General features: G+C 33.8%; 7 protein-coding genes, 1 non-coding gene and 1 pseudogene across 16 annotated transcripts; 5 read left to right on the forward strand and 4 right to left on the reverse strand.

Annotated features, from left to right (window-relative positions):
* The first annotated feature begins 69 nt into the window (after window positions 1–69).
* Window positions 70–742, forward strand: LOC104718842 (small ribosomal subunit protein uS9x pseudogene; annotated as a pseudogene). The gene has a single exon (XR_015568473.1). The product of XR_015568473.1 is annotated as a small ribosomal subunit protein uS9x pseudogene (transcript).
* A 1,395-nt stretch (window positions 743–2,137) lies between these two features.
* On the forward strand, window positions 2,138–2,861 carry LOC104720347 (uncharacterized). Its single transcript, XM_010438266.3, has one exon. The coding sequence runs from the start codon at window positions 2,138–2,140 to the stop codon at window positions 2,708–2,710; it is 573 nt and encodes a 190-aa protein (XP_010436568.1). The 3' UTR covers window positions 2,711–2,861.
* On the forward strand, window positions 2,724–3,334 carry LOC147936054 (uncharacterized). Its single transcript, XM_087468572.1, has 3 exons — window positions 2,724–2,891; window positions 2,990–3,165; window positions 3,289–3,334. Exons 1-3 carry the CDS (start codon window positions 2,724–2,726, stop codon window positions 3,332–3,334), a joined length of 390 nt encoding a protein of 129 aa, XP_087324698.1.
* LOC104718844 (putative helicase MAGATAMA 3) lies at window positions 3,324–10,116 on the reverse strand. 2 transcript variants are annotated; one of them, XM_010436646.3, is made up of 22 exons: window positions 9,911–10,116; window positions 9,585–9,634; window positions 9,112–9,310; window positions 8,872–9,016; window positions 8,483–8,616; window positions 8,141–8,362; window positions 7,675–7,866; window positions 7,546–7,581; window positions 7,059–7,144; window positions 6,886–6,936; window positions 6,531–6,642; window positions 6,331–6,436; window positions 6,153–6,250; window positions 5,837–5,938; window positions 5,657–5,749; window positions 5,205–5,258; window positions 4,941–4,999; window positions 4,745–4,829; window positions 4,217–4,588; window positions 3,933–4,055; window positions 3,735–3,821; window positions 3,324–3,639 (listed from the first exon to the last, which is right to left on the reverse strand). In XM_010436646.3, the coding sequence occupies exons 3-22, from the start codon at window positions 9,217–9,219 to the stop codon at window positions 3,454–3,456; spliced, it is 2,451 nt and encodes an 816-aa protein (XP_010434948.2). In that variant the 5' UTR covers window positions 9,220–9,310; window positions 9,585–9,634; window positions 9,911–10,116; the 3' UTR covers window positions 3,324–3,453. The 2 variants fall into 2 exon arrangements, with proteins under 2 accessions (XP_010434948.2, XP_087325313.1); XM_087469187.1 differs by lacking the exon at window positions 9,911–10,116 and having other exon boundaries at window positions 7,059–7,134; window positions 9,585–9,673.
* LOC104718843 (uncharacterized) lies at window positions 9,749–11,745 on the reverse strand. Of its 2 annotated transcripts, none has more exons than XM_087469188.1 (4): window positions 11,272–11,745; window positions 10,985–11,164; window positions 10,342–10,487; window positions 9,749–10,163 (listed from the first exon to the last, which is right to left on the reverse strand). In XM_087469188.1, exons 1-4 carry the CDS (start codon window positions 11,341–11,343, stop codon window positions 10,139–10,141), a joined length of 423 nt encoding a protein of 140 aa, XP_087325314.1. In that variant the 5' UTR covers window positions 11,344–11,745; the 3' UTR covers window positions 9,749–10,138. The 2 variants fall into 2 exon arrangements, with proteins under 2 accessions (XP_087325314.1, XP_010434946.2); XM_010436644.3 differs by having other exon boundaries at window positions 10,239–10,487; window positions 11,272–11,626.
* Window positions 11,707–11,778, reverse strand: TRNAP-AGG (transfer RNA proline (anticodon AGG)). Its single transcript has one exon. It is a non-coding gene; the product is annotated as a tRNA-Pro (tRNA).
* A 1,561-nt stretch (window positions 11,779–13,339) lies between these two features.
* On the forward strand, window positions 13,340–16,181 carry LOC104718845 (heavy metal-associated isoprenylated plant protein 18-like). 6 transcript variants are annotated; one of them, XM_087469191.1, is made up of 6 exons: window positions 13,340–13,644; window positions 14,739–14,853; window positions 14,961–15,038; window positions 15,163–15,451; window positions 15,557–15,639; window positions 15,741–16,181. In XM_087469191.1, exons 2-6 carry the CDS (start codon window positions 14,850–14,852, stop codon window positions 15,878–15,880), a joined length of 594 nt encoding a protein of 197 aa, XP_087325317.1. In that variant the 5' UTR covers window positions 13,340–13,644; window positions 14,739–14,849; the 3' UTR covers window positions 15,881–16,181. The 6 variants fall into 6 exon arrangements, with proteins under 6 accessions (XP_087325317.1, XP_087325318.1, XP_019086511.2 ...); XM_087469192.1 differs by lacking the exon at window positions 14,961–15,038 and having other exon boundaries at window positions 13,343–13,644; window positions 15,554–15,639; XM_019230966.2 differs by lacking the exon at window positions 14,961–15,038 and having other exon boundaries at window positions 13,360–13,644.
* A 7,323-nt stretch (window positions 16,182–23,504) lies between these two features.
* LOC104718846 (heavy metal-associated isoprenylated plant protein 19-like) lies at window positions 23,505–24,274 on the forward strand. The gene is made up of 3 exons (XM_010436648.2): window positions 23,505–23,603; window positions 23,684–23,760; window positions 23,848–24,274. The coding sequence occupies exons 1-3, from the start codon at window positions 23,551–23,553 to the stop codon at window positions 24,063–24,065; spliced, it is 348 nt and encodes a 115-aa protein (XP_010434950.2). The 5' UTR covers window positions 23,505–23,550; the 3' UTR covers window positions 24,066–24,274.
* A 314-nt stretch (window positions 24,275–24,588) lies between these two features.
* Window positions 24,589–25,880, reverse strand: LOC147936055 (uncharacterized). The gene is made up of 2 exons (XM_087468573.1): window positions 25,312–25,880; window positions 24,589–25,213 (listed from the first exon to the last, which is right to left on the reverse strand). The coding sequence occupies exons 1-2, from the start codon at window positions 25,878–25,880 to the stop codon at window positions 24,589–24,591; spliced, it is 1,194 nt and encodes a 397-aa protein (XP_087324699.1).
* Between the last annotated feature and the right edge of the window lie 509 nt (window positions 25,881–26,389).

Genomic DNA, 26,389 nt, shown 5'->3' on the forward strand with positions numbered 1-26,389 from the left:
CCCATATAAAAAAGACAGGCCCATTAGTAAAAACCTAAAAAACCACGAATTCGTTAACTTAGTATAAAAGCCTCTCCAGCATTATTAGGTTTACATTTCGTCGCGGCGGCAAGGAGAAAAAAAACCCTAAGTAAGTAACAGAAAATGGCGACTCAACCAGCTGTTGAATCTGTGCAATGCTTCGGAAGGAAGAAGACCGCAGTGGCAGTCACCCACTGCAAACGTGGATCTGGTTTGATCAAGCTCAATGGCTGCCCTATCGAGCTGTTCCAGCCTGAGATCCTCAGATTCAAGGTGTTCGAGCCTGTGCTTCTACTCGGAAAGCACCGTTTCGCTGGTGTTGACATGAGGATCCGTGTCAACGGTGGTGGTCACACTTCTCAGGTGTACGCTATACGTCAGAGCATAGCCAAGGCTCTGGTTGCGTTTTACCAGAAGTATGTGGATGAGCAGTCGAAGAAGGAGATTAAGGATATCTTGGTGAGGTATGATAGGACTCTTCTTGTGGCTGATCCGAGGAGGTGTGAGCCTAAGAAGTTTGGTGGTCGTGGTGCTCGTGCTCGTTTCCAGAAGAGTTACCGTTAAGCTGGTTTGTTCTTTTTTTTTTTTTTTGTATTTCTTATGAGTATGGACTTGTGAGTGAGATGACTCTTCTTAGAATTTATATTTTCATTCTCCAAAGAAACTTATGTTTTGTTGTGATGTTTACTCGATTTTGGTATCTTAAAAGTTGTTATTTTTATTTGCCCATTTGCATTATTGAATCAGAGGTTAGGTTAATCATTTCGTCTAATCTGGTTACTTGATGTGGCTTTAGCTATATAGATAGACTAGACTAGACTAGAGTTATAAAATCTACTGTTGAACAAATTGGAGAAATGTTAGTGTAGTTTAAGTCTTTGCTCGAGAGTAGAGACTCTCAATAGAGAAGCTGTGTTCTAGATTATGCTTTAGGTTGGTGTTGTTTTTATCTGTAAGCACAGATGCATTTGATCTAATCTTAAGATTTACCCTAATCATATCTTTAGTCTTCTTCCTTTGACTTACTTTTATTGGATTTCACAAAAGACTTTACTTTCCAAAGCAAAGTTGGTTGCTCTGCTTTGTCCACACCAAAAAAAATTAGCAGTATTTTGATTAACAAGATCAAAATTGTAAATCTGTTGCGGCTTGCAGGGCCTCAATGATTAATCAAAGAATATTTCTTCAAATTACTTGCTGATCCTTAACTGGACAAAATGTGTTTTTGATGCCATAAGTGAAGCAAAGTATCTAGAGATAGAGAGAAGCTTTGGTCTATATTGGATAGTTGTCTTCATACTCGTGTGCATTAGGAATGTCAAACATCCTTCTCCCTCTCACTTTCATTGTCTCCAGATTTACCTTTTCCGAAGAAATAGTTCTTAGATAACTTTCTCTCTGTCTTCTCATTCTCATCTTGACGTGAAAGTCTTGAAATACAATTCAGAAGCAAATTAAATCGACCATACATATGATCCTACAAAGTACAAACAAGGAACCGGTAAAGCAGTAAATTGTGTGTTCTTCGTTTGTCCTTAACCAAATCCCTCCGGCTCAATATTTTTTTATTTGGGATATGGTTTCTTTCATTAAACCGGTTACCTAATAATACCACCATTGATACCAATATGTTGCTCGAAAAAAAAATTACACTTAAGTAAAGTATATATTTTAATCATCTTCGTTAGTAATGAACATGTAGGAGAATAAATAAGTAAGCATTAACGTTTCCTATGTAATTTAGAAAATAAAAGCATGCTTATTTTTTTAATCTAAAGGTGGAAGGTTAGCGAACACAAAGTGCTTGTAAACCTAAAACTGTCGTCAATTTCTCCAAATCGCTCATTCACGGCTTCTTCTCGTACGTCACGACGATCCTCACGGCTGAGGTACGTACGCACGGTGTCTATTATCTCTCTCCACAAGACTAAGTAGCCTTTAATGTTTAAGAATCTGATTGTTTTGTAAACCAATCATAAACCTAACATTTAGATCGAAAGTGAAACTCGAGAATCTAATACTAAGTAGATCCAATATTCTAGGTCTAAAAAAAAAAGTGGCATTCGAAGAATCCTGTTATGACTTTGATGTTTTTTATTGTAGAACAGTAGAAGAAATGTCCACCTCAACACAGAATGAATCGCAATCGGAACAAAACAATCAAGGTTCGAGGAGTATCGAAATCATCGAGCCACCTGCAGATACCATAATTAGAACTTTCAATGAAAACACAGCACGTGCGGTTTCCAAGAATGGGTCTGAGTTGGAGAGGAAGCTCATTGACCCTAACCCGAATGATGCAAGATTGAACTTTTTGAGAAACTCGTCAGATCCTTGTCACGCATATTACAAGCACAAGCTTGCTGAACACGTTACTCGGATTCAAAACGGAGCTACTGAAGGACCAGATATCAAAATCTTTCACGCACCTCCATATGTCACAGCTACAACTATCTTCGATACAACGGCACGTTTGGTTTCCAAATTCGGGTCAGAGTTTGAGTCGATGGTTAGGGACTCTAATACGGATGATGCAAGATTCAACTTCTTGAATAGCTCTTCTGAAGAAGATCCTTGTCACGCACTGTACCAGCAAAAGCTTGCTGAATACTCATCAGATCCTCGTTACTCGTATTACTCGCACAAGCTTACTGAGTACCTTGTTCAGATTCCAAAAGGGAGCTACTGATGTTTCAGAACCTATGGATATCAAAATCTTTCATGGGCCTCTAGATGTCAGACGTTCAACTATCGTCGACAGAGCAGCACGTCTGGTTTCCAAATACGGATGGGAGTTTGAGTTGATGGTCATGGCCTCTAATACAAATGATTCGAGATTCAACTTTTTGACGAGCTCACCATCAGATCATGTTTAGTCATTTTACCAGAAAATGATTGGTGAATACTGTTCTCTGGATCATGATAGAGTTCCTGATTTTAAGCCCTATCCTGAGTCTTCTCAATCCAGGGTTCAGTCTCAAAGTTGTTCTGCCTTATCATTCTACATTGTAGACTTCTTAAAGGGATGACGCTCAGGGAGCTTGACACTGTTAAGGTCACAGCGCAGTTTGTTGCCTTGTGTGGGGATGATTTTTGTGGGGAACTGATGGAAAGAGTGATCATGGTGAAGCCAACTGATTACAGGTTTGCTTTTTTTAACGATTTTGTTGCTGCTTTGACTTGTAAAATCTCACAATTCTATTCCAAATTTATTAGTAATTGTTTCTTCTTCTTGCAATACCACTTTTTATAAATTTTATCCTAAAGTTTTTGCGTGTGTTCTGAACCTAATGAGATCACTGTAGCAAAGTAAAACGACATTCTTATATGTAAACAAAAAAGAATCATACAAATAATCAAAACAAATATATCGTTAGATGTTCAAAGAAGTGTCATCTAACTTACAGTAATAACAAAAAGGTTTATGGTGTTTTAGTCTTCTTCGGCCATGGGTGCATCGTCTTGATCACCATCTCCAAAGTCATCATCTCCACCATATGGTGCCACCGGAAGAGCTTCGTCTTCATACAACGGTGCATCAGGAATCTCCATGTCCTCTGCCACTTTCATTGTCTCCAGATTCTCCTCGCTGAAGAAAAAGTTCAATGGCTTTGATACCTACAAACACACAAATAGCCAACACTTCTTTCTTGATCCCAATATGTTGCAGCAAGGTTGATACTTTTACCACAGATGCAAAGAAAGGTTTTTACCTTGAATAATCGGTGTCTTGACTCAGCACTTTCGATAAGGTTTTTCCAGAGCGGATCACTCTTCAACGTTGTAGCTGAACCAACGACCTGATAAGCAAGTTTTAGTGGAGAATTGATCAGTGAGATAGAACCAGAGAGAGGGTACATAAATAAAAGCCAGAGAATAGCTTGTGTGCAAGGACTGGCATTATGTCTTACCAAAACTGAAGACTTAGCTCGTGTAATCCCAACATTCATCCGCCGTGAATTAGAGAGAAAACCGATCTGTCCTTTATCGTTAGCTCTGACGCATGAGAATATAGCAACATCCTTCTCCCTTCCCTTTTCATCAAGATGAGGAAAAAAACAAAAGAAAGAGAAATGGATGAAAACTTGGACTATGGTTTGAGTTCTAAGATTGTTATAAAAGCAGAATCTACTGCATTTTAGTTTGTTTAAACGCGATGTTGAACTGTGAGAAAAAAAGAGAGTAGAATATTTACCTGGAACCCATCAACAGTGTTGATATCAACCACTTTTTCTGCTTCCGCACCAAACATCTCCTTAAACCGATCTTTGAAAGTTTTTACTTGGTAGTTATACGGCGATATAATAGCTAGCTGAGAACTTGACTTCAGCTCTGGGTACATGGTCACAAGTCTGTGGTAGATGAGAAGAACAAATTCCACCTCATCTAGATTTACCCGAGAACCAGTTGCTCCTGGATGTTGAGACTCTTTCCCTTCATGTATATCGAAAAAGCAAAATGGACCAAAGCAACGGTATTTATGCCAATCCCGGGTAGTCTGAGCTTCAATGTTAGATCCATCTTCCAGTGCCTCCTCATAAAATTGCTTTGAAGGAAAGCTTCTTATCTGATTTTCAGTCACAAATTGTTTCAGGGTTATATGAGATGCAACCATTGAAGTAAGAATTAAGCTAACTACAATCTTTTGATCTTAATTCTTTATAAATCTGACATCCACTGAGTATCTATCATAAGTGGACACTAAATGAGAATTGCTGCATACCTCTGGATGCATCCGGTATTGGGTCTTCAACATTTTCACTGGATAGCCAGCCTTTTGAAGTCTTTCGAACATGCTTGTACCATACCTTCATTGAAGGAAGGAAAAATATCAGCAATCCAATAGTGTCAATACAATATTCATGAAAGACATATAAGCAGATAAAGTTTGGACGAATTGAGTGGTTTAAAGCACTTACCCAGAATCCTGAGCAACAGATGAGATTACAGTAGCTGGGAGTTGTTTTGGATCCCCTACCTGATAAAAATAGAAAGATAATATTTGATTAGTTGCCTTTAACTGATCATACTAAGCATTAACTCATAAACTTATGGTCTTGTGCTTGCTGGTCACACCTACAAGACACAGCTATATTGTTCAATTCCAAGAGGCGATGCTTCTAATGGTGTGCGTCGAATTATCTATCTATTTTTATACATGAATTAATGCTTTGGGATGTTACCAGAAACACTTGTTTGCACCTAGTGGCCAAAGGAATTAGAGTTGCTGGCTCAACCTGGGCAAGGAACACAAGTGTAAATATCATTAGCAACAAACTCTGAGAAGCAGATAAGCTTCTGACACTCGGGGAATATAAGCATGAACATTTTCTCTACATGCATAACCTTTTTATCTGTAAAACAACAAGTTTTGAGATATATAACATATTTTGGCTAGAAACAAAACCAGGAATAAAATTATCCAGATACTATAGGTTAGAGAGAAGAGATTAATCAACCCCATGTACCAACATGCCATGAACACTACCATGACAAAGTCTCATGCAAATTGAGTTTCAAAAATAAAGCACCCTATTTTTCTATCCACTTTCACATATGCCATCAGATATCTATAGGTTCATGTAAACCTTATCAACACATCCAAACATAAGTCCACATATTAGAAGGGGCTTACAGCTTGTGCAGCTTCATCTATAATAACGACATCGAAGCCACGGTTAGATTTAGTAAGAAGTGCAGAGCCACTGAAGCTAAGGGTAGCGAAAACCTGAAAGTGCAAAGAAACAGAAGAGGATAATCAGGGAAGGATAAAGAAAAGCTTTGAATTACATCAACACGAAATTAATCCCCATACAATTGCAGCCTCTTCCAAAATTGCAGTTCGGATACTATCTATATCAGTTCCTGTGGTTCCTTGTTTTGGTTTATCGATGGCAGAGCCACGCTTTTGTGTCACCTGCAAAAGAGTGTTCTCAGAACGCAGTATCCAAACGAAAGATATGTCAACAAATTTTGTAATTTCGTGGTTTGTTCTCTACAAGTGTGATTCCTCCTTGTTGAATATTCTTTATATGATGACAGTTAGATATTATTTAAGAAAGTTAAATCAAGCAACCAAAACTAAGGCAGGAAAAACGACAATCAAAGTGTAAAAGTTACTAGATACATACAAGGTGATCCAGGGATACTGACGCAACGGAGTGATGTGCCTTGAGACCAATTCGAACTATTTTGGGTGTGTATGTCTGGGCGTTTTCGTCACGAAGACCTGAAAGTGCAAAAGTCTTAATTTATAAGACCATTAACTACTTTTCAATAATGAAACTATGTATTGAATAAACCACATACCTGTAGTCAGAAGCCGCAACACAATCTCATCAAGTGCCGAGTTTGATGGAGCACAGACAAGTACACGTAATCTGTACTTCCGACTGGCATTAACCACCTCAGGTTTCTGAATACAAAAGAGAATAAGATAAGTGGCGTTACTATATGATAAAATAAATGCAGGGTTACCACTTGTCTCAGAATAAAATCTTACGACTTACCAATTCATTTCCTGAGGTTGGAAAAAAACCATCATCACCATCTTCAGGCATAATAGCATCTCGAGGGTTGACACCCAAAATCCAAGGAGAAGCGCGTCCCCAGTGATTGTATCTGCAGACAAAAGAAATGATAAGATAATAGGGAGGTATGATATGTTATATTTCAGACCAAACTATTGATGCAATGTAATTTAATTCTAAATCCTCTTATTCGCAAGATTTCAAATGAAACACCATATGATTTAGATAATATCATAATACTAACAATTTCCAATCATTATGAACATATATCTGGGTATGCGAGAACTAAGTATCGGAATATGTAAAAGATCTTAAAATGGGAGCAAAACCATACTTCTCCTCCATGGTCATCTGAATAACACGTTTCACTTCTTGCATTGCACCCCTATTATGGAAAAAAAAAAAAAAAAGGAATATTAACGAGAATACAAAGCATAGTTGTCATCCTAACTCGGAGCTGCACAAATTTAAGTGAGCATCAAGAGGATAGGATGTAAGAAATCATACTTAGACTGGACTCTTGCTGGAGTGGCATGCATAATAGCTCCAAGAATGCTAAGAATTGTCTGTGTTTTCCCCGTACCTGGAGGACCCTAATGAAGGATAGATTCATTAGTATTAGAATCAAATTATAGATTAATTATCTGCTTGTCAATGCAATATAAAAAATCAAATCTGTTATAGCCATGTTGACTGTCAATGCAATTTTACAAAGAAGAATTTCATGTGCACATAATTTATAAGATCAAAATATTGCCAACTTCGAAATATTTTGGTTTTCTGTTGTCTGTATCATCCACATACTTTTTAAAGGCACTCTTGAGAGTCAAACAGATATACATTGAGTGCTAGCTCAGTAAGCATGTTGGAGCATTCAGATAAAAAAAAAATTGTGTTTTTCACATTCAGTGTATAAAGAAGTATGATACCTTAGAATGAAAAAGCTAAGTAATAGTCCTAAAAATAATGAAACAAGTTAATTGAAGAAGTCAACCTGTATTAACACGAAGGATTTCCTTGATAGACCAACCTGCAAAATAATATTTTAAGACAAAGAGCCCAAATCTATGTTAAGGGAAAGTTTAAAAGTTTGAAAGGATAGAAATGACAAGGCCAGACTTACATCAATTGCCTCCTTTTGGGATTTGTTAAGATTTTCGTTAAAATAATCATGCAGAGGTCCAGATATTTTCCACGCTTCATCTCCAGAACCACAAGATTTTTCTTTTGCAGTAAAGATTAAATCCGTGAAAGGGAGCGAACTGACAGATCGTAGTGCTATATATTCCCGAATAATGGTCGATAAACCACATAACTACAAAACAAACAAACCATACCATGAAAGAGTTAATGCAAGAGAGAACTATATTCTATCAAGAAAGGATATGCAACAGCCGCCAGCTTTAAAACTCAAAAATCAAAAGTCTAATTAGACGAATGATGGGAAGAAAAAAACGGAAACCAAGCTAGGACAGCATAACAGGAATCTAGACATAATTGACGCATAAGCTAGTACAGCATAACAGGAATCCAAGTCATGTAAAAGACACGATATAACTTGACATAGTTGGTGTGTCATAACAACTGACCTTTAAACTGAATACCCTTTTGTCTATAGCGCTGGCAGAAGATGTTATAAGAGAACGCATATTTGAGAGAGATTGGATAAATGACTTTGTTCTAGAGGATTTAGTATTTCTGGTTATCTTCACTATATCTTCAGCTAAATACATCCGAAGACGAAGAAGATTGCTTTGACGATTTTCCACTACAGCAAACCCATAAGATGAAGGAAATGAATTCCCTTTAACCTGAAAAGGTTAATCTGTAAGTGAATCCAATATTTGAGAATGACTTTAATTAATCAGAAATACTACAAGTCATACAATACCTTGAAAAATCAAACAAAAACAAAGGAATATTATAAGTACCTCTTCTTTTGACAACAACAAAAGATCGTTTTGAGCAAGATATTCATCCTCTTCATGTTCGTATGTGACAAGCAGAAAGTGAAACCCTTCGCCCTCGCTGCATTCCATTACCAATCTCATTTTACACACCGTTTCTAAAAGGAAAAAGATGACAGAAAAGTCAGTTCTACAATTTTCAGAGCCAAAATGTAAAGAAATTCGTTTTATAAACAAAAATCTTACTACAAGTATACAAATTTAATTCCCAATAACAGAACATCAACTCCAAAACATTTTCCCCTTTCTTCCATGATCAATGGATGGGCAGAAGTAATAAGAAAAACACGAAAACAAAAAAAAAAAAAAACTAATTACAAAACATCATTAGATGCAAATAGATATAAAACAACCTTCTTCACCGTCTTTATTCTGCAAAATTTGAGCTTTAACTTCTTCGAAGAGCAGTGGTTCAAAAGTCTCAAAGTAGTCATCAACATCTTTATAAGTATTCTTTACAACACTCAACTTCTCTTTAGAATCCTTTCTATTATTCCTCTGTAAAAGATAAATGAAACTTAAAAATTAAATCTCACATTCTCCTAAGAAGAAAACGCATATAGTTTCTAACACAGATGATTAATGAAGTTTACCTCATTCTCTTTTGTAAGCTGTTTGTAATCCCAACCTAATATAATGTTATAGAAACGAGTAACAGCTGAGGCTTCTTCTTCTTGTATCTTAATATTATCGATCGCCATTACACACACTAATCTCTCTCTCTCTCTCTCTCTCTCTCTCTCTCTCTCTCTCTCTCTCTCTCTCAGCTCCAAATTCACCGCCAAGATTTTTCTACACGAACATGTATCAAACGAAATTGGAGAATAAAGTTAAATTAACGCAAGCATAAGCATAATAATGTGATCGTATAATGCAGTACAGATAGACATACGACTCTCGAACCCAATCATCAACAGATAAAACCCAAATTTGAGTTAGGGAATTGAATTTGAAGAGAACAACATTACAAGCTAGTTAAAAGTCTCAGAAAAAGGTACTGTATTATGAGCTAAACACTCGAGAAGCAATTGGAGTATGTAGACGAGCTTAGGAGAGAGGATTTTACCAGTCGGAGAAGACGAGTGAGGACGGCGGAGAGAGGAGTTTGCGGCGAAGCTGTAACCGGGATAAAAGGGGTTAGCTACTAAAACTTCTAATTACACTTTTTCATTATTATAAATATAAAAAAATAGATGGTGGGCCGAAATAACTAAAGGCCCAATATACGTATAGTGAGAAAATTGTAATTCACTTTATTCTTTTATTATTTACATAATCACTTTTAAAGTTTTTAATCATATAGTTTAGTTATGTTTCATTATCACAATTAATTAGACTTGAAGTAAAAAAATGTGTAATTTGAAAAGGTTTAGTAGTTTCTGATGGTGCTACTTGTGCAAGGGGTGCAAGCAAGATCCATGGTTGAGATACAAACACGAAGAACTTCGTGAACAACTCCTCGCTGAAGCACTTTTAGAACGGTTTCTTCTTTCCCTGTTACAACATTGACTAGTGAGACCTGACGTGATACGATTTCGTCTCTCATTCGTCTCCCACCTGACCATCGACCTAACGTCAACCATTTCACCCAAACTAGCTGCTCTGAGATTCCATATCTCCTTAGCGCATCCAAGATTTGCTCCCGCTGTAGATTAATAATGGTTAAGAAGCTGGAAAGGGAAAGTTTGGTTTCTTTTGGAAATTTAACAAACAAACTAACCGGCGGTTTCAGGTGTTGTATGCAGTAGATGAGTCCAATGAGGTTTAGCAGCACACTCAAGTTTGGTTTGAAGATAAATAACTCCACATCTTGAAATCCTAACCTCATCGAGCTCATTGTTTCAACCGCGTGCAGATATTGGCCGCCCTCTAGAGACAACGTAACAGGCCATTTAGTCACATATGTAATCACCGCCGAAGCTCTTGATGCCATTTCCTTATGCTGCACCACGTAAAATCTTCTCCATTCCTAAAAAAATGTTTCAGAGTATAGAGTAATTATGAACCCATTATAGACCTCATCGTAATCAAAGCTTACATAGAATCCTAGTCTCTGGCCACAACAACAGAGGCAACAAAAACAAACCCCAAATTATAAAACTAGCAAACTCTACCTATAAAAGTTTCCACTTTCCTGAGCTATGTAGACGATCTTTGCTGTCCAATTTAATCATAGCACATAGTATAAATTATAAAAACCCCTTTCTATATCACATCATCACCATCCTCCAGTACTGAGCAATTGTTAAATATATCAACTAAACAATCTACACTAGCAAGCATATACCAATTCATGAGGTTATAACAAGCTCCAATTTATCCAAGTCACAACTCAAACAGAATTCAATTCTACAACAAACAAACAAACTCACACCATCAGACTACAAACTGACCAAAATCTAAAACAACTCGAGACTTGAATTTGTAAGAAACAAGAATCTATGGGAAAGATCTCATTTTGTGTACCTGGGAATTTTCCTCATTGGTCGTTCCAGCGTTTTGGGGTTGAGGAAACTGAGTACTGTCTGAATCAAATGTGCACAACAAAGGCCATCTTTTTCGAAACAGAGGTTCCCATAAGACATCAGAACCACACAGCTCTCTCCAAAACTTAGAACAGCTACTGAGTGCACAAAGATCAATCACCTAATCATCAAACAAAGACACAGTTTTTATCAAGAACTAGCCTCAGAATCAAGTTCACAAAGAGAAATTTAACAAAAAAAAAAAAAAAAATATATACAAACAAAAACCTGAAGAGAAGAGCCAATCTTCAGGATTATATCATGAGGAAGAGAGCTACAAGATAATTGAATCGAGTTCATACTTTTATTAAAAACAAATTTTGCAACTTTCTTCAATATCTGTAAAGATATTGCGTTTCTAAGGAGTACACGTTACCATATGACGGATGTGAAGGAGATGATGATTGTGACTCACCACATAAAAAATTACTTCTTGAAGTTGACTTAAAGTCTTAAACAACAAAAAAAAAAAAAAAAAAAAGAGACAAAATTAACCAACAGACAAAAATGTCAACTTCTCGGTGATTTCTTCTTTTTGTAGCCCATGAACATCGAAGACGGCTTGTGCCCAGATCAGATTCGCATGTCTAATCTCATACAATCTCATCTTTTTTATAGTATCATCAAGAAAAAGCTCAACCAAAAAAAAAGAGAAGAAAGAATGGGGCATTCCGAGAATTGAACTCGGGACCTCTCGCACCCTAAGCGAGAATCATACCACTAGACCAAATGCCCGATGATCACATTTAAGTTTTAACCTTGAAAATATCGTACTTTTTAAGAATTATTAATGTTTTTTTTAACAAGACCAGTTCACTCATTTGAATCATTCTTAACAAGACCAGACCAATGGGATTTGTCTTAACCAAATAGAAAACGTATACGGGCAAGCAAAGAAGAGATGATCCCTAGTCTCATTTCGCACACCACAAAGCGGACATGATTGAGTTTGTCCCCAGCTCCGCAGACGTTGGCTAGTGGATAGCCGATCACGAATTGCCAACCAAGTATAAAATTTCAATATTATTGTGATAACTTTTCTTTACTGCTTAAACCATTAATGGTAACGCTTGATTGCATCTATTGTCATGTATATTATTTTTTGCACGACATTGGATATTCATATTTTTTTAGAGCAAATCAAATCAAATTTTTTTGTTTTGTCAACTATCATCTATGGCCTCCAATCAACATTTATTTAAAAAGTATATAACGCGAGCATTTAGAAGTTCCAGATGCTCTCATATGCTCTCTTCCTCTATTCTCTTGTTTGAAGCATTTACCTCTAAAATATTAATATGTATATTAAAATAGTTTTATTTTACTAAATTATTTGTAACAAATGTAAAAATAAATTATGATTTCATAAAAAATAAATTTATTTGTTGTAAGATAATATTTAGCAGTAACTTATTAAGTAATTATTTAAAATAAAATAATAATTTATTTAATAGATTAAAAAATAAAATAAAAAATATAAATGTAGATATAACGTTTATAATATATATTATTATTTTATTTTTTTCAGAATAATAATATAAATTTAATTTTAGTTTAATGTGTTATATTATATTTATTTTAAAAAAAAATATTGACATTTTTTTTGTCAACAGCTTATATATATTAGCTCAAGAAAGCCAATTGGAAAATATTTAAATAAAAAATGTAAATATAGTTATAATGTTTTATAAAAATTAAAATATATATTAATTATTTTTTAATTAATGTCATTATTAAATAACAAATTTTTATATATAGCAATTTATAATATTTACTAAATGTGTGAAAATATATTTAAAATATTACATAACAATGAGTGATTTTTTTTTCTAATGAAACACATTTAAATTATATATTAGTTAGTATGATATATTAAGTATAAATATAATATTTAATCACTACATGCTCTATCAATCAACTAAATGTGTTATATCAATAATAGCATACAACTTAGGCAGCTTAATGGATATGCTACATAATGCTAATACTCTACTATCTGGTGGTGTTGATTGATTTTGGAATTAAAGTTTTCATGTATGTCTCGATTTTGATATTCAAATTGCCATGTATTTTCTATGCTTGATTTTGGAATTTGAAATTATCATATATGTTTTTTCTGATTTATTTTACCATTTCTTTATTTGACAAAGAGGGCATCAGACAACATTCAGCTGAAAACAAACTATCTAGAAGCCAAGTGTTGTATTTGTTAATGACTCAAAATGCATTACCTGTGCATGAGATTGTCAAGCAAGCTGCTAGAATGTTTATGTATCCCATCCTACTTCTAAGGCATAGTGATGGACATGCATACATACACACAAGAATATATCAAGAACTCGAGGTATTTAAGTTTGTTTTTTTTTTATTATTTAAATTACATTGAAGGCATGCACTCATACTTTTATTACATGTTGTGGTAATTAATCTGGTGGTATCGCCGCAATCGTCCGTTACCGGCACTCGATTGCTGCACATCATGCATCCAAGGCGATCGTTTCCTGGTACATTACCTGGCAGAAAACGAAGATGCTATAATGCTAATCGAGTAGAATCCGATTCCAATTGTTCCGGTGGTTGATCTAGCTCATCTACACTAAGGTTAAACTTAACTGAAGTTTGGCTTTTAAATATCACGTATCTTAAAATAGTATACTAATGAGATAATATTTTTAAACACAATTTTGTTTAAATAAGGCTTGTCAAGGGGGATAGCAGTCCAGATTTGTCCACATAGCCATTGAGTGTCTTAGTTAACTCAGTTTCAGAGCTAAAAATTTGCAAAGAACCAAGATAATTTGTAAAATATTAGTTTTATCCTTTTTGCTTAAATGTACTACTAACGAATGAAAAAAATTGATACAATGCACTAGTAAAGTATAATTTCAGTTTGTAACCACACCTATTACAGAACCCCCAAATTTAAACCAGCGGTTCTAGTCAAGTGTCAGTTATAGAACTAATGGCATGTTCTTTTTATGATACATGTGAAAAAACCTTAAAGGAACTTATAATGAAATGGTGAATATATTCTTAACAACATCAGATAATTTTAAAACACATATTCATTAATCTCAGTCATTATATATAATTATTTTCTTACAATTAATTCTGAAATCATAGGCTTTTTATCTAGGTTGTCACTAATAGATTCTGTTATTATCGAAAACAAAGAAAAAAAAGAGAGAGAGAGTAGAATGTGGTTTATTCGACAAGACAAATAATAGTCTTTATATTACACTTGTCCAATATTTTTAATGGGTTTTACACGTGTCTACAGTGTTCATATATGATAAGGAAATTCAGAAACAAATAATATATTGTTAAATTAAATTCTTTGCCTTAAAAACAACTTTAGAACTTAACAAAGTTAAATACAATAGTATATATTTAGGTTTTTGAGATTTTTGTTTCTAAGAAAAATGGAAATTAATTTATTTCAAAGTCAAACTTAAAGGAAAAAAACCAAAAAAGAAATTATTAATTTATAAGACAAGAGTTGGATACATCATACATTAAATATAAAGATAAGAAATTAATTAATTTCCTTCACTTTTAATTTTTAACATCTGTACTAAGAAAGTTCTTTATATGCAGTGTTGTCTACATAAGTCATATATTTTATAAATTGACTGATCATTTTGATTATGTGACTAAATTCTCTTCTCTTCAATATTATATATGAAATGTGTTAGGCTTCATAAGATATATCTTCCGGGGAGAAGACTGTAAACTAGTCTTTGTTATTTAGAACTTGATTGTGATGGGTTGTTGGTGGTGGAAGTGGTCAAGAAGAAGCATCCCTTATGAGTAAGATTAACATATATATATATATATATATATATATTTCTCATTTATTTATGCTGTTATATTTTTCTTACGATGCTACATTTTTTTCCCTCTTGAGAATTTTTTAGTTATACTATGGATGTTGATTGTGATGGATTGTGAAAATTTCGCAAAAAAACTCAGAAAAGCTGTTAGCAAACTAGTAGGCAAGACTTTTATTTATTTATTTATCAATATATATATATATATATATATTCATATTTATTTGATGACGATACAGTACATATATGTATATGCATCAATAATATTTTATAATTAATGTATTATTAGGAGTTGAGGAATGTCTATTGGATATGCGTAACCAAAAGATTATGGTTGCTGGTGCTTTTGATTTGGAGAGGGTGTTGAAGACTATCAAGAAAAAAACTGGTCAAAATGCAGAAATTTTGGTGATGACTAAGAAATCCGAGGCAGTTCAGACGGACGATGATGAATCTGATAAAGTCCAGACAGATGATGAACATGAACTAGCTCTAGAGAAGAATAAACCATCTTCTTTAGTTCCAAAACAACAAGAAAATCTTGAAAACGAGAAAAATGATGATAAACCTGAGACAAGGTAGATTACTATCTATTCGTTCTCACTTTTTTTTTTTGTTTTTGTTAATTTTTAAGATACTAGATGTATTTTAAGTCTTAACTCTTTGCAATTATTTTGTAGTAGTGTAATGGAAGTCGAGTTCAAGATACCATTCCTAAATGACAAATATGAGGTATACATCGAAAAGGTTATTTCCAAATTCGAAGGTATGTCATTAATTACTTTATCCATCATTTTAGAAATATAAATTTGATTAAAAATATTATTTTATCTTACAATAATTTATTTTTTGAATGGTTTTAACTAGGGGTTGAAACATGTGTGGTCGATGTTGAAAATCAAAAGGTTGTGGTTACTGGTAGTTTTGATCAGGAGAAAATGTTCAAAAAACTCAAGAAAAAGATGGATAAAAAGAAGGATGAAGAATCCAAAATCGCAGCAGAGTAAAAAGAAGAAGCTGATATGAGTAGAGATATGCATATGTCAAACCAGATAGTCATGAACTCATGATGAATAGGAGATAGCTAAATATATGATGTATAGTGACGCATATCCTAACGGATGTTGTATTGCATAAGGTATTCGCAACAAGTATCCACCATAAGGAACTTGGCATGGTAATAGGTTATATCTTGAGACATATTTTAATATTTGATTCATCTTGGTATTATTTAAAAAGGTCTATAAACTGAAATATGTGTCATAATTATTGGTTCTTTGATTTATAAATTCAAATGTTATTTGAAAATTTTCATTTACTTTGAAATCAGATATATGAGTTTTGAAATAACATGGTTAACTCACGCATTTCAATATGTATAAATTTATTTTCGAGTCCATTTAAAACCTGATGTAAATTTTGAAGCAAAATAAAAATCATCGAATGAATAATACAATATTTTGATTAGATTTTAGACATCAATAAATAAATAACATGTTCGACTAGAATTTCAATAGCACGTATTTTATTTATAGATTTTGAAGTAAGTTAAAATGAATGAACTAATAATAACTCTTTAAATTATGTTCATAATAAATCAAACGAAATTATCTAAGAGACAAAAAGAAAAAGTTAACTAAATATATTCTCTTAGCACGATGAGAGTGAATTTTATTCAATATGTGAAAGCTTATATATGTCTCCTACTTACAAAAACTTTTCCACCTATATGACGTAATTAGAGTAATGTTTAGGAATCAATTACTTTTGTTCAATAGTAAAAAGAGAACAAACAAAAAAATGACCTAAGGTTCAAGTATCTAATACCTTTTTTTTGGACAAACAAAGTATACCATTATATCATTTTTTTTTTGAATGAATGTTAAACTGTATTCAACCCAAATATTTTTATTTTACAATGAATTAATGTATTTGGTTTTGCTGAAATTTAGAGATTACAATATAGAGGTTTTGAACAGAAGCCAAATATGTTCTTTACTGCGTTTAAGATCTTGTGGCAAACGATTGGAGACCGTCCGAGTACGATCACTGTCTCCCTCTTTTGAATAGAACTAAGTCAATTGCAAACGTTCTTATCAATGAGCTTGATAAGTCTGGATTATGGTGAATATGTGTATGTCTCCTAGCATTCCCCTCACGCCAAAAATGGTAAAGCATATTGTTTGTAATATATGCATACTAAATGAGAAATAGATTAAGTCGAGGCAAGCTGGAACAGTAGAGCGTAATGACTAGTTGACTCCAATTCGTCAAATAGTCATTTCCAAGAAGCGTATGAGTTAAAGATCGCCAAAGATTTCTAACGAGTACCGGCACAAAAGAGGTGGTTTCTTGTTTTTACAATATTATATTACCATATAAAAATACAATCAAGTAATCAACCCATTGACCCGAATTCTAATATTATCGTCATATTAAGAAAGACCAAAATGTAGGTTTACATGCACATTTGTACTTTTACTTTAATCATCCTAACTAGGTGATAGCACGGAATTATATATTTTGTTAGTTACTTTTTTTATAATTTGTATTTTTATAATATAGAATCTGAAGGATTACAAAAATACACCTTATATAAACCAAACAAAAATACTCCAAATCAGCTTCAAACTTCTTGATATAATCTTTTCACACTGTAGCTCCTATTTTGTCACCCTATATATATAAAAAAAAACACAGTTAGAATGAATTGATATGAATCGATTAGTAAAAGAATATTAAATCTATACTAAAATGCATACTGTTTCGTCAGCCAGAATCAGTTCTATTGATTCACCAAGTTTAGCGGTATTCATTCTCCAACTATGGAGAATTTTAACTTAAATACGCCAAACATTTTTGTATGGTTTCAGATCTTTCAAGGGAGTGTATGAAAGGAGGAGAACCATCATTTTGTCTAACGAATTTTAAAGGGCAATTGTTATAAATACCACTAAAATATGTTTTTATTCCAAAAATATCACAAATTAGTTTTTTTTCCAAAAATACCACTAAAATGTATTTTTTCCAAAAATACCACATAATTGAATTAAAGTTCTAATACTAAAAATTAATTCCTAAATTCTAAATACTAAACCCTATCCCTAAAAACTATACCCTAAAACTAAATATGTAAACCCAAACCTAAAAAAAAAAATTCTACATCCTTAAAAATCAATTTTTTGTGTTTGTGGTAATTTTGGAAAAAAAAATCTTTTGTGGTATTTTTGGAAAAAAAAAGATGTGGTATTTTTGGAAAATAAAAACTTTTTTAGTGGTATTTAAAGGAATTTCTCAATTTTAAATGTCTTCTTTTAGTATAATATTTCAATAGGAAGCTCATAATATATTTATAGTGAAATTAGGTAGATTTATGTTATCAATTAGAAGTTAAGATTTGATATTTCTAATATACGCAAAATATATTTACTTACTTGATTCGTTCCAACTGATAGATGAATATTCCTTTTCAAACTTTATCGTAAAAGAGTAGAGAAAAATGATAATCTCGGAAATCAAGCAATGTAGTAAGATTTGGTAAGATGAATATTCGTTTTCAAAGATTTTAACTGAATCACAAAATATCTCTTTTAAAAGATTATACTGAAAGATTAATTGATAAGATCAATCTCGGTAATTAAGCAATTAGCTTAAATTTTGGTAATTAACATATATGGTTTTAATTTAGATACCTTAAAAACAATTAAATCTGAGTGTTTGCCTCTAACGAATAACTTTGTTTGGTAACGGAAATAACTATTCTTGAACCAAATCAAAAACATGATCCGAATATTTTAGACATTGAGTACAAACAGATCCGTTAATTTTGTTTCTTCTGTTTCCGGATCATACAGTATCCGCGTCCCGACCTGGCGGATATTTAGTGATTGAATAGAGGGTATAATGGTTATTACGGAAAATAGTAATCATAGGTTAATTTAATTAAATTAAGTGATTTTCTAATCATTTTTAATGAAAAACGTACCAAAACAAAGTCATGGTCCAATTTGAGTCTGATGAGTACCTTAGCTTTAATAGAATAGATTATTGGTGGAATCTTGATTAGAGATCGAAGGGTTCTGTTGGAGGGATGTTGCTAAATTATGGTCGTCTGAACACTCAGTCAAATAAACCTGCATTGACAAATGACGCACCCAGACTATATTGAGTAGTAACATGTGACTTTATCCATCATGTTATCCAAATTAGGATCGTGTTCACATATTTTTACCGCTGGTCCAAAAGACCAATATACTTATGTTATTGAAGTAGCGCCCATATAAGTATTAATGACGGATCTCCTAAATCTAAAGGACGATATTTAACTCAAACAAGTATTAAATGCAAATGCAAACTATCCAAAACCAAACTGCATGGCATGCGCGCAGACTTTACCCAATCAAAACACCATTCAATGCAAAGTTACGTAAGAGACATGCATGTGACAACATCGCATTGGGGAGGCACGTCTAGAACCATTCAAATAAAGAGCAGTGTGATAATTAGGAAATTCCGATTCCTTATCAAAGCTCACTTACCGGTTACCAGTGTTACAATAACATGGTTGAACAGTTCAATCTAGATGTAATAAAGCTAGATAACATGGGTTTGGTGATCCTATCAAGAAATCCAATTTACTTCACATTAATTAATAAAATGATCAGAGAATAACAAATATTAGCTTAAAAACACTTGTTCATCTAAAGCAACAGACTTGGATTAGAGAATATAGCCAAGATAATCTTAAGAACACTTGTTCATCTAGAGCATCAGATTTGTTTTCAAAAACTTGTTCATTAAGAGCATCTTTATCGGTTAAGACATCTAGATTGATAATGAACAAGTGTTTGAAAACAAGATTCATGATAAATTCATGATATTTTAATACTAATAAGATATAAACTAAAATATTAATACATTTGTTAGGTTCTCAACTAGAGAACTCAACTTTTTAAGATAAAAATACGTATTTCACACTCTCTGTTTCTTTTCTTTTTTTCTTCTTTTTTTTTTTTCCATTCTTAAATACCCTATCTAAAATGCATGCACTAATTGAGGTGTCCTAGGCATCGGCCCAAAATTCTCTAACGCCACTAGTTTCTCTCGGATCAATCGTGTGTTCTTGAGTGTGTGAGAATCTTGGAGAAGACAACATCATGTTGTCTCAAGATTATCGAACAATGAGAATTATGTCATCCCCAAATTTTTACATCCAATAAAAATAAGATCTTCTGTGTAGAACCCCCCCCCCCCCCCCCCCCCCATTATCGAACAATGAGAATTATGTCATCCCCAAATTTTTACATCCAATAAAAATAAGATCTTCTGTGTAGAACCCCCCCCCCCCCCCCCCCCCCCCCCCCCGAAATAGTTGAACAATTTAAGGAAAAAAACTAAGAAACTTCTGTATATAGCTGGTTTGGATAACATCATTTAACTACCTTTGCTGATTTTTTTTTGTTTATCTTGCTTTTATAGACAAAAACATTACAGAAAATGACATGGCATAGTTTTCTTTGATAACTGCACCACATTTATCTAATACTAGATTAGGACTCGCCCGGATTTATAGTTTTAAAAATAAAATAAAATTTAATAAAGTAAATATTTTTAGTAAGTAAAAATTATCTATAAAAGTAAATAGACACACCGATATGTCTAATGTGATATTTGGTGTAAAAAGTGTGACTCTGCGGTTGAGACTATTAATCACGTTTTTTACTGTCGTCGCTCGTGTGAAGTTTGGGATTTATTTTCGACTCTGGTCTCATCAGAGGGTTTTCCATATGAGTCGGTGTACTCGAATTTGAATTTTGTTTTTGGAGGGATGCCTCTCAACAAGGTGATCCTGATCAACTTCTTCGATTACCATGAATTTTATGAGCAATCTGGAAGGGCATAAATAAAAAAAGATTTTCAAGGTTTAGAGATCGAAACGAATTATATAATTGCTCAGGTTTGGTTGTTCAAAGAGTAAGAGAGAGAGAGATCTTGGTCGTTTTGGTGAGAAGGAGAAAGAGATCAACAAAGCTTTGTGTTAGAGAGAAGGAACAGGAACAAAATCGTTAGAGTTTGGGAGGAAATGGTTTTCGACAAATCAAATTGTTGTCAAAGGTAACGAAATTTAATGGCGTTATTCCCAATCCTTTCATAGTCAGTCATTCTCCTCTTTACAGAACTGTATTTGGATTTAAGCTCTGTGAGTTATGGGCAGTTTTGTCGGACACGTTCTTTCAGTCGCAAATTAATACCAGCAGGTGTTTCGGGCTCGGTTGCGGGTTCATCTGAGATCTGATCATGCCAAAATTTTGTGGGAAGCTTCTGGACTTCTAGAATTTGCTTTTATCCGGAGGGATAAAAAAGTTAACGATTTGTTTTAATTTCGTGGTTTCACCTTTGAGTTTGTTCTTTTCTGTTTTTCCTGGCAGTTTGGTTTCAACGCTTGTTTGTTGTTTTGATTGGTTGTAGGAGCAATTTTGGTTGTTCCTGGCATTTGGAGGGCCTCTCTTTTGGTTGTAGTCATTTTTATGAATCACTTGTTAAGGTGAGTGCGTGACCATGAGCTTATCTAAGCGATTAGGTTGTATGACTTGTTTTGTGTGATGATGTTTAGGTACGGTGAAAGTGTTATTGATTGTTCTATTTAATGGTTGGTTTGTTATATTTTATTTGTAGTTGTACTCTTTATTCGCTTGTGTGTATAACTCGTGGATGGGAGGATCGCCTCAATGGAGGGCCTCTCTTTGGGTTATTTATTTATTATTTATTATTTATTACTATTATTTGTTATTTAGTATTATAAAAAACGGGTCAGGTCATTTCAGTCTAGTATTAGAGCCCTTACGACTCTAGGTTTCGGTTCACGTTGATGTTGTGGATTTTCATGCTGTGATTGATTATGTGAGTTAGTCAATTGTGTGTGACATGGAGTCCTAGAACACTCTCTTCGAGCCTTCAATGAGATTCCATGGTATGTTATGTTATTGTGTGTGGTTTTGGGTTGTTTTATGCTTGTTAGTCTCTGTTCTTGGAAGTGCATTGGTTAAAGGTGTTTGAGTTGTTGGTCGTAGACGTGGGCGTAGTCTTGGTTGTGGTCGGACAGGTTCCTGAGGCCAGCGAGTGTGTGGTCCAGAGTTTCGCGAGGATGTACGTCAGATGTCGCAAGTGTATCAGGAGGGACCAGAGGGGGTTAGCCGGTGAGCGTGATGGACATTCTGGAAACACAAGTGTTGGGTTACAACAAGTGGATCCCAGGGTCGAGATGATCGCTTGGCGGATCTGTTGACGTGTTGTTGGAGCGGTTACTGAGAGTGGTACTAGTGTAGGCTCCAGTTGTGCCACATGTGGCTTCGTGGCGGGGTGTAGTCGAGGGCTGCAGATTTTGAGGAGTTTCTATCTTATGTTAGGAGGATGGAGTGGTTGTAGATGACCGGTACTAAATTCTTCTCGAGAGGTATCGAGCCTAGAGAGGTGGATAGGTGGACATATGCAGTTGGAGCAGATATTTCTCTGTTTGGTGGGTAATCCAGTTGGATATTAGAAGTTGAGTGGGAAGGTGTAACATTCCAATGTTTACTCAGACCACAAGAGGTACTTTTTGTCAGGAGATGTTTATAGTCATTAAGGATTGTGGTCTAAGAGTGAGACAGTATAATTCGAAGACGCTGGTCTTAGAGTGAGATCGGTATGGCTTGAAGGTTTCGACCTAAGGGTGGAGGAGTTGGGAGCAAGCAATATCTAGGACATGGGTATAAACATAACGACAGAATGTAGACCTCGAGAGTTGATGGTGGTTTAATCTTGGATTTTAGTTGTGTTGGCCGGTGGGCCAAGGTTCTATGACTGGTGTGGTCATGAATGTGTAGATAAGTTCAAAGTTATTTATATATATTAAATTCTTTTCCTAAGTAAAAATAACGTATAAAAGTAAATAGATAAACTTTTAGTTATAGAAAATAGTAGTTTCTTTTTTTGCTATAATACACTAATGTATATAAATCTACTATCTACGTACATTACCATTAAGATGATATAATTGACACGTGTCACAATTTTGTTATTCAGATGTTGACACGTGTCACGATCTAGTTAATTAGTAACTTTGACATCTAGTTTTATATAATAAGATGAATAACTTTGACATCAAACTTTATATAATAAGATATATAGAAATATTAAAGCTAAAAAATAAATTAAATAATATTCACAAGTAATAGAAAAAAAACAAACAAGAAAGCCTAAGAATTAAGAAAATTAGAGTATAATAATATTTTATAACTAAAATACAAAATTAAATTGAGAAATGTTTGAGGTCTAATTTCAAAGATATCTGAAAATTTAATTTATTGATAAAATGCTTGTTTAGCACTTATAAAATAATATGTAATTAAATTTTAATAAGATGTGTTTCCCTATGCAAAAAAAAATGTGTATATACATTAGCTTATAATATTTATACACCTAGAAAAAGCATACTGTATATGGTATTGATCAATGACTGGATAATCTATAATGTATTTCTTTTTTTTTGCACTTGTTCAAAAAAAATATTGTCTGTCGTGTCTATGTGTTCTGCATTTGTGTGAATGTGTGTGTATATAATAAAGTGTTTTAGGCTGTCGATAAATGGATCCATCTTAATTTATTTGTTTGGTGGCTAACAAAGTTAAAAAAAAAGATGGGTTTGTCTTGCTTACCGCTTTCAGCCGCAAATGGTCCTATTCCTAACAGGTCAGCGTAGTTTATATTCTTAAAACCATGTTTATGAAAATTTCTCTTAGTCACTCTTCTTCGATATGTTCTACTGTTAGGGATGTCGCATTCAAGATACCGGATAACTGTGACGAATGTAAGAGAATTATGACTGAAACCATACCCAAATTCAAAGGTAGAATAATTAATATTTAGTTTTAAGTATATATAATTGCGTCCATGTTGTAATAATTGTTTTGTGTAATGTATGATTGATTATTAGGAGTTGCATCATGTGTGACGGATACTAAGAACCAAAAGATTGTGGTCACTGGGAGTTTTAACGAGGAGAAGTTGTTGAAAAAACTCAAGAAAGTAACATGTGAAGACGTGGAGATTGTGGTCAAAAGTGAGAAGAAGGGTGATGAGCGTACTGAATTGGAGAAGTTTCTGATGATGTTCAGTGATGGAAATCCCAACGCCAAATGTACTATTTCGTAATGTGTAGTTTCGTCAAAATAGACCTTTTTACAGGTTTTGTGGCATCAAGTTTCATATCATTTTCGAGAAAAAAAAAAAAAGCAAGTCTATTGCATTGCATGAACTATAAATCACATATATTAACCTATCACCTATGTATTGGCTGTTTTTTTTTGAAGTTGTTTGTTTTAAATTATTCACATATATTAATAAATTAATTTTCTTATCAATTTGAATTTTATTTTATTGTTTGAGCTTATCAATTTAATTAAGATTTACATTATAGTATGTTTTTGTGGTAAAGATAAACTAATACACTATAGAAAATTGATTACATTCATCTTTATGAAGTAAAAATAATAATCCTAAAATAAACCGTTTTTAATGAAAGAGGGATAAGAGCATAATTAAGGTACTATATTTTTTTTTCGTCTGAATAATTCATTATAGACCCAAACAAAGTTATTTTACAATGTATTGAAACACCAAAAAATGATAAGGATCGATAACAATCATCAGCAAAGAAAGAGAGACCAAAAAGTCGTCACCTAACAGTAACGAAACTCTCTTGAATGAACAAATCTTGCAACCATATAGGATGCCCCACTGCAACATATGATTGTAGTCGATCCTCCCTAATGACACTTTTAGCGATAAGAAATGCTCCCTTGTTTACATTTCTATCCTCTTTCAAAAGTTTCCAAAAGGGTATCTCCTTTAAGCTTGCTAACAAAATCTCAGATTGAAACTTATAAGATGGACAAGCCTCCGGTCTTAAAATGGCTTGTATCATGTCTTTTTCCTCAGCAGCGAGAATGACTCTTATAATATTGAGACTTCTAAGACTCTCTAGAGACCACAACCAGCATTCCAATTCCATCTCTTTTTTGGAGTCTATAAAGTTGAAGGATCTTCTAGAGTGTAGTAAGACTTTACCTTTAAAGTTACGGAGAACCCAAGCAGCACCTCCCGAACACTTCACTTTATCCCAATAGAAGGCGATATTACATTTTAACCAATGTCTATCTGGGGGTCGCCAACTTGATCTTATCGGTCTCTCACTTGGGACATCGTGTTGAGCTTCTTCTTCTTCAACTTGTTGTGCTTGGAACCAGTAATCGTATCCTCTTTCATTTCCACTATCATTTGAGGAACTAAATAGGCTAATCCTTCGAAAACAAGGCTATTGCGGTTTTTCCAAAGGTTCAACAAGATCCAAGGGATAGTACGTCTCACATTACCTTCTCATGGGGCTTTGATTGCTAACTTCAAGATGTAGTAGAAGTTTTGATAGATGGAAGATTCACTAAAACCCGACTCTGGAGATGGAATATCAGAGAGAGCCCAAACCTGTCTAGCAATAGGGCAAATAAACAGTAAATGGTTGATTGACTCTCCTTCCATTCCACAGATTTGACATCTCTGGTCTAAGATGATCCCCCTTGTCAAAAGCCTTTTTGCTACGGGTAGAGCTCCACTCATTGCTTTCCACATGAAGATCTTTAATTTTGTTGGAGCGAGAGAATCCCAAATTAAATCTTTAATAGCGTTCAGAGAGGGTTGCCAAGTTGCCTCTTGGATGGATTCTGCATTATGTTCCTGAGCCGCAAGCCAATAGCCAGACCTTACTGAATATTCACCAGTTTTATTGTGCTGCCAACAGTTGTAATCCGGAGAGGAGACAACCGGTTTTATCTTCCGAATTAGTTCTATATCTCTTGGGAAAAAATGTTCCTGTAACACATTTAAATCCCAATATTTGGTTACCGGATCAATGAGATCGTTCACCATCATCTCCAGATCAATCAAAGGATTCTTCATCAGCGGAGCTCTCATCCTCCCATCCTGAAGCCACTGTCTTGTCCAAACACTAGTGGAAGAGCCATCTCCAATACACAGTCTTAATCTTTTGACCAGAAGATCTCGACCATGTAAGATGCTTCTCCAAGCATACGAAGGCCTGGCTCCGAATTAGATGCATAATTAAGGTACTATATATGTGGTGTCTTTTTTTATAATTCAATTTAATTAAGATTTACACTACATTAAGTTTGTTTGATACAGACTATAGACACATTACAAAGTAAAAATTGCATAAAATGATCTTTACTAAAAAAACATAATCTTAATCATCTTATTTAAAAAATATGAAATGTTAAAAAAATATGAAGTACTCTCTCCATTTCAAAATAGTTGTCATTCTAGATTCACTTTTTTTCAATTTAGTTATCTTTTTCGTTTTCCTATGTCATTTTTAATAGAAAAAATATCTCATTCGCCATTTACTATATAAATAAAATATCAAATACTTTAGAATTTTAATAGTCAAAAATGATATAATATCA

The sequence above is a fragment of the Camelina sativa genome, chromosome 10, assembly GCF_030686135.1.
Source record: "Camelina sativa cultivar CO46 ecotype springtype chromosome 10, ASM3068613v1".
Taxonomy (NCBI): Eukaryota; Viridiplantae; Streptophyta; class Magnoliopsida; order Brassicales; family Brassicaceae; genus Camelina; species Camelina sativa.

Coding starts and splice junctions, on each gene's coding strand:
- LOC104720347 (XM_010438266.3), top strand. CDS start 2,138: ATGTCCACCTCAACACAGAATGAATCGCAATCGGAACAAAACAATCAA.
- LOC147936054 (XM_087468572.1), top strand. CDS start 2,724: ATGGATATCAAAATCTTTCATGGGCCTCTAGATGTCAGACGTTCAACT. Junction 2,892..2,989: donor CGAGCTCACCATCAGATCAT/GTTTAGTCATTT, acceptor TTCTCAATCCAG/GGTTCAGTCTCAAAGTTGTT. Junction 3,166..3,288: donor GTGAAGCCAACTGATTACAG/GTTTGCTTTTTT, acceptor TTTATCCTAAAG/TTTTTGCGTGTGTTCTGAAC.
- LOC104718844 (XM_010436646.3), bottom strand. CDS start 9,219: ATGGCGATCGATAATATTAAGATACAAGAAGAAGAAGCCTCAGCTGTT. Junction 8,363..8,482: donor TGTTGTTGTCAAAAGAAGAG/GTACTTATAATA, acceptor TAACCTTTTCAG/GTTAAAGGGAATTCATTTCC. Junction 6,251..6,330: donor GTTGCGGCTTCTGACTACAG/GTATGTGGTTTA, acceptor TTGCACTTTCAG/GTCTTCGTGACGAAAACGCC.
- LOC104718843 (XM_010436644.3), bottom strand. CDS start 11,343: ATGAACTCGATTCAATTATCTTGTAGCTCTCTTCCTCATGATATAATC. Junction 10,488..10,984: donor CCAATGAGGAAAATTCCCAG/GTACACAAAATG, acceptor ACATTTTTTTAG/GAATGGAGAAGATTTTACGT. Junction 10,164..10,238: donor TACAACACCTGAAACCGCCG/GTTAGTTTGTTT, acceptor ATTAATCTACAG/CGGGAGCAAATCTTGGATGC.
- LOC104718845 (XM_087469189.1), top strand. Junction 15,452..15,553: donor GATGATAAACCTGAGACAAG/GTAGATTACTAT, acceptor ATTATTTTGTAG/TAGTGTAATGGAAGTCGAGT. Junction 15,640..15,740: donor GGTTATTTCCAAATTCGAAG/GTATGTCATTAA, acceptor GGTTTTAACTAG/GGGTTGAAACATGTGTGGTC.
- LOC104718846 (XM_010436648.2), top strand. CDS start 23,551: ATGGGTTTGTCTTGCTTACCGCTTTCAGCCGCAAATGGTCCTATTCCT. Junction 23,604..23,683: donor AATGGTCCTATTCCTAACAG/GTCAGCGTAGTT, acceptor TTCTACTGTTAG/GGATGTCGCATTCAAGATAC. Junction 23,761..23,847: donor AACCATACCCAAATTCAAAG/GTAGAATAATTA, acceptor ATTGATTATTAG/GAGTTGCATCATGTGTGACG.
- LOC147936055 (XM_087468573.1), bottom strand. CDS start 25,880: ATGAGAGCTCCGCTGATGAAGAATCCTTTGATTGATCTGGAGATGATG. Junction 25,214..25,311: donor AACTTCTACTACATCTTGAA/GTTAGCAATCAA, acceptor TTGTTTTCGAAG/GATTAGCCTATTTAGTTCCT.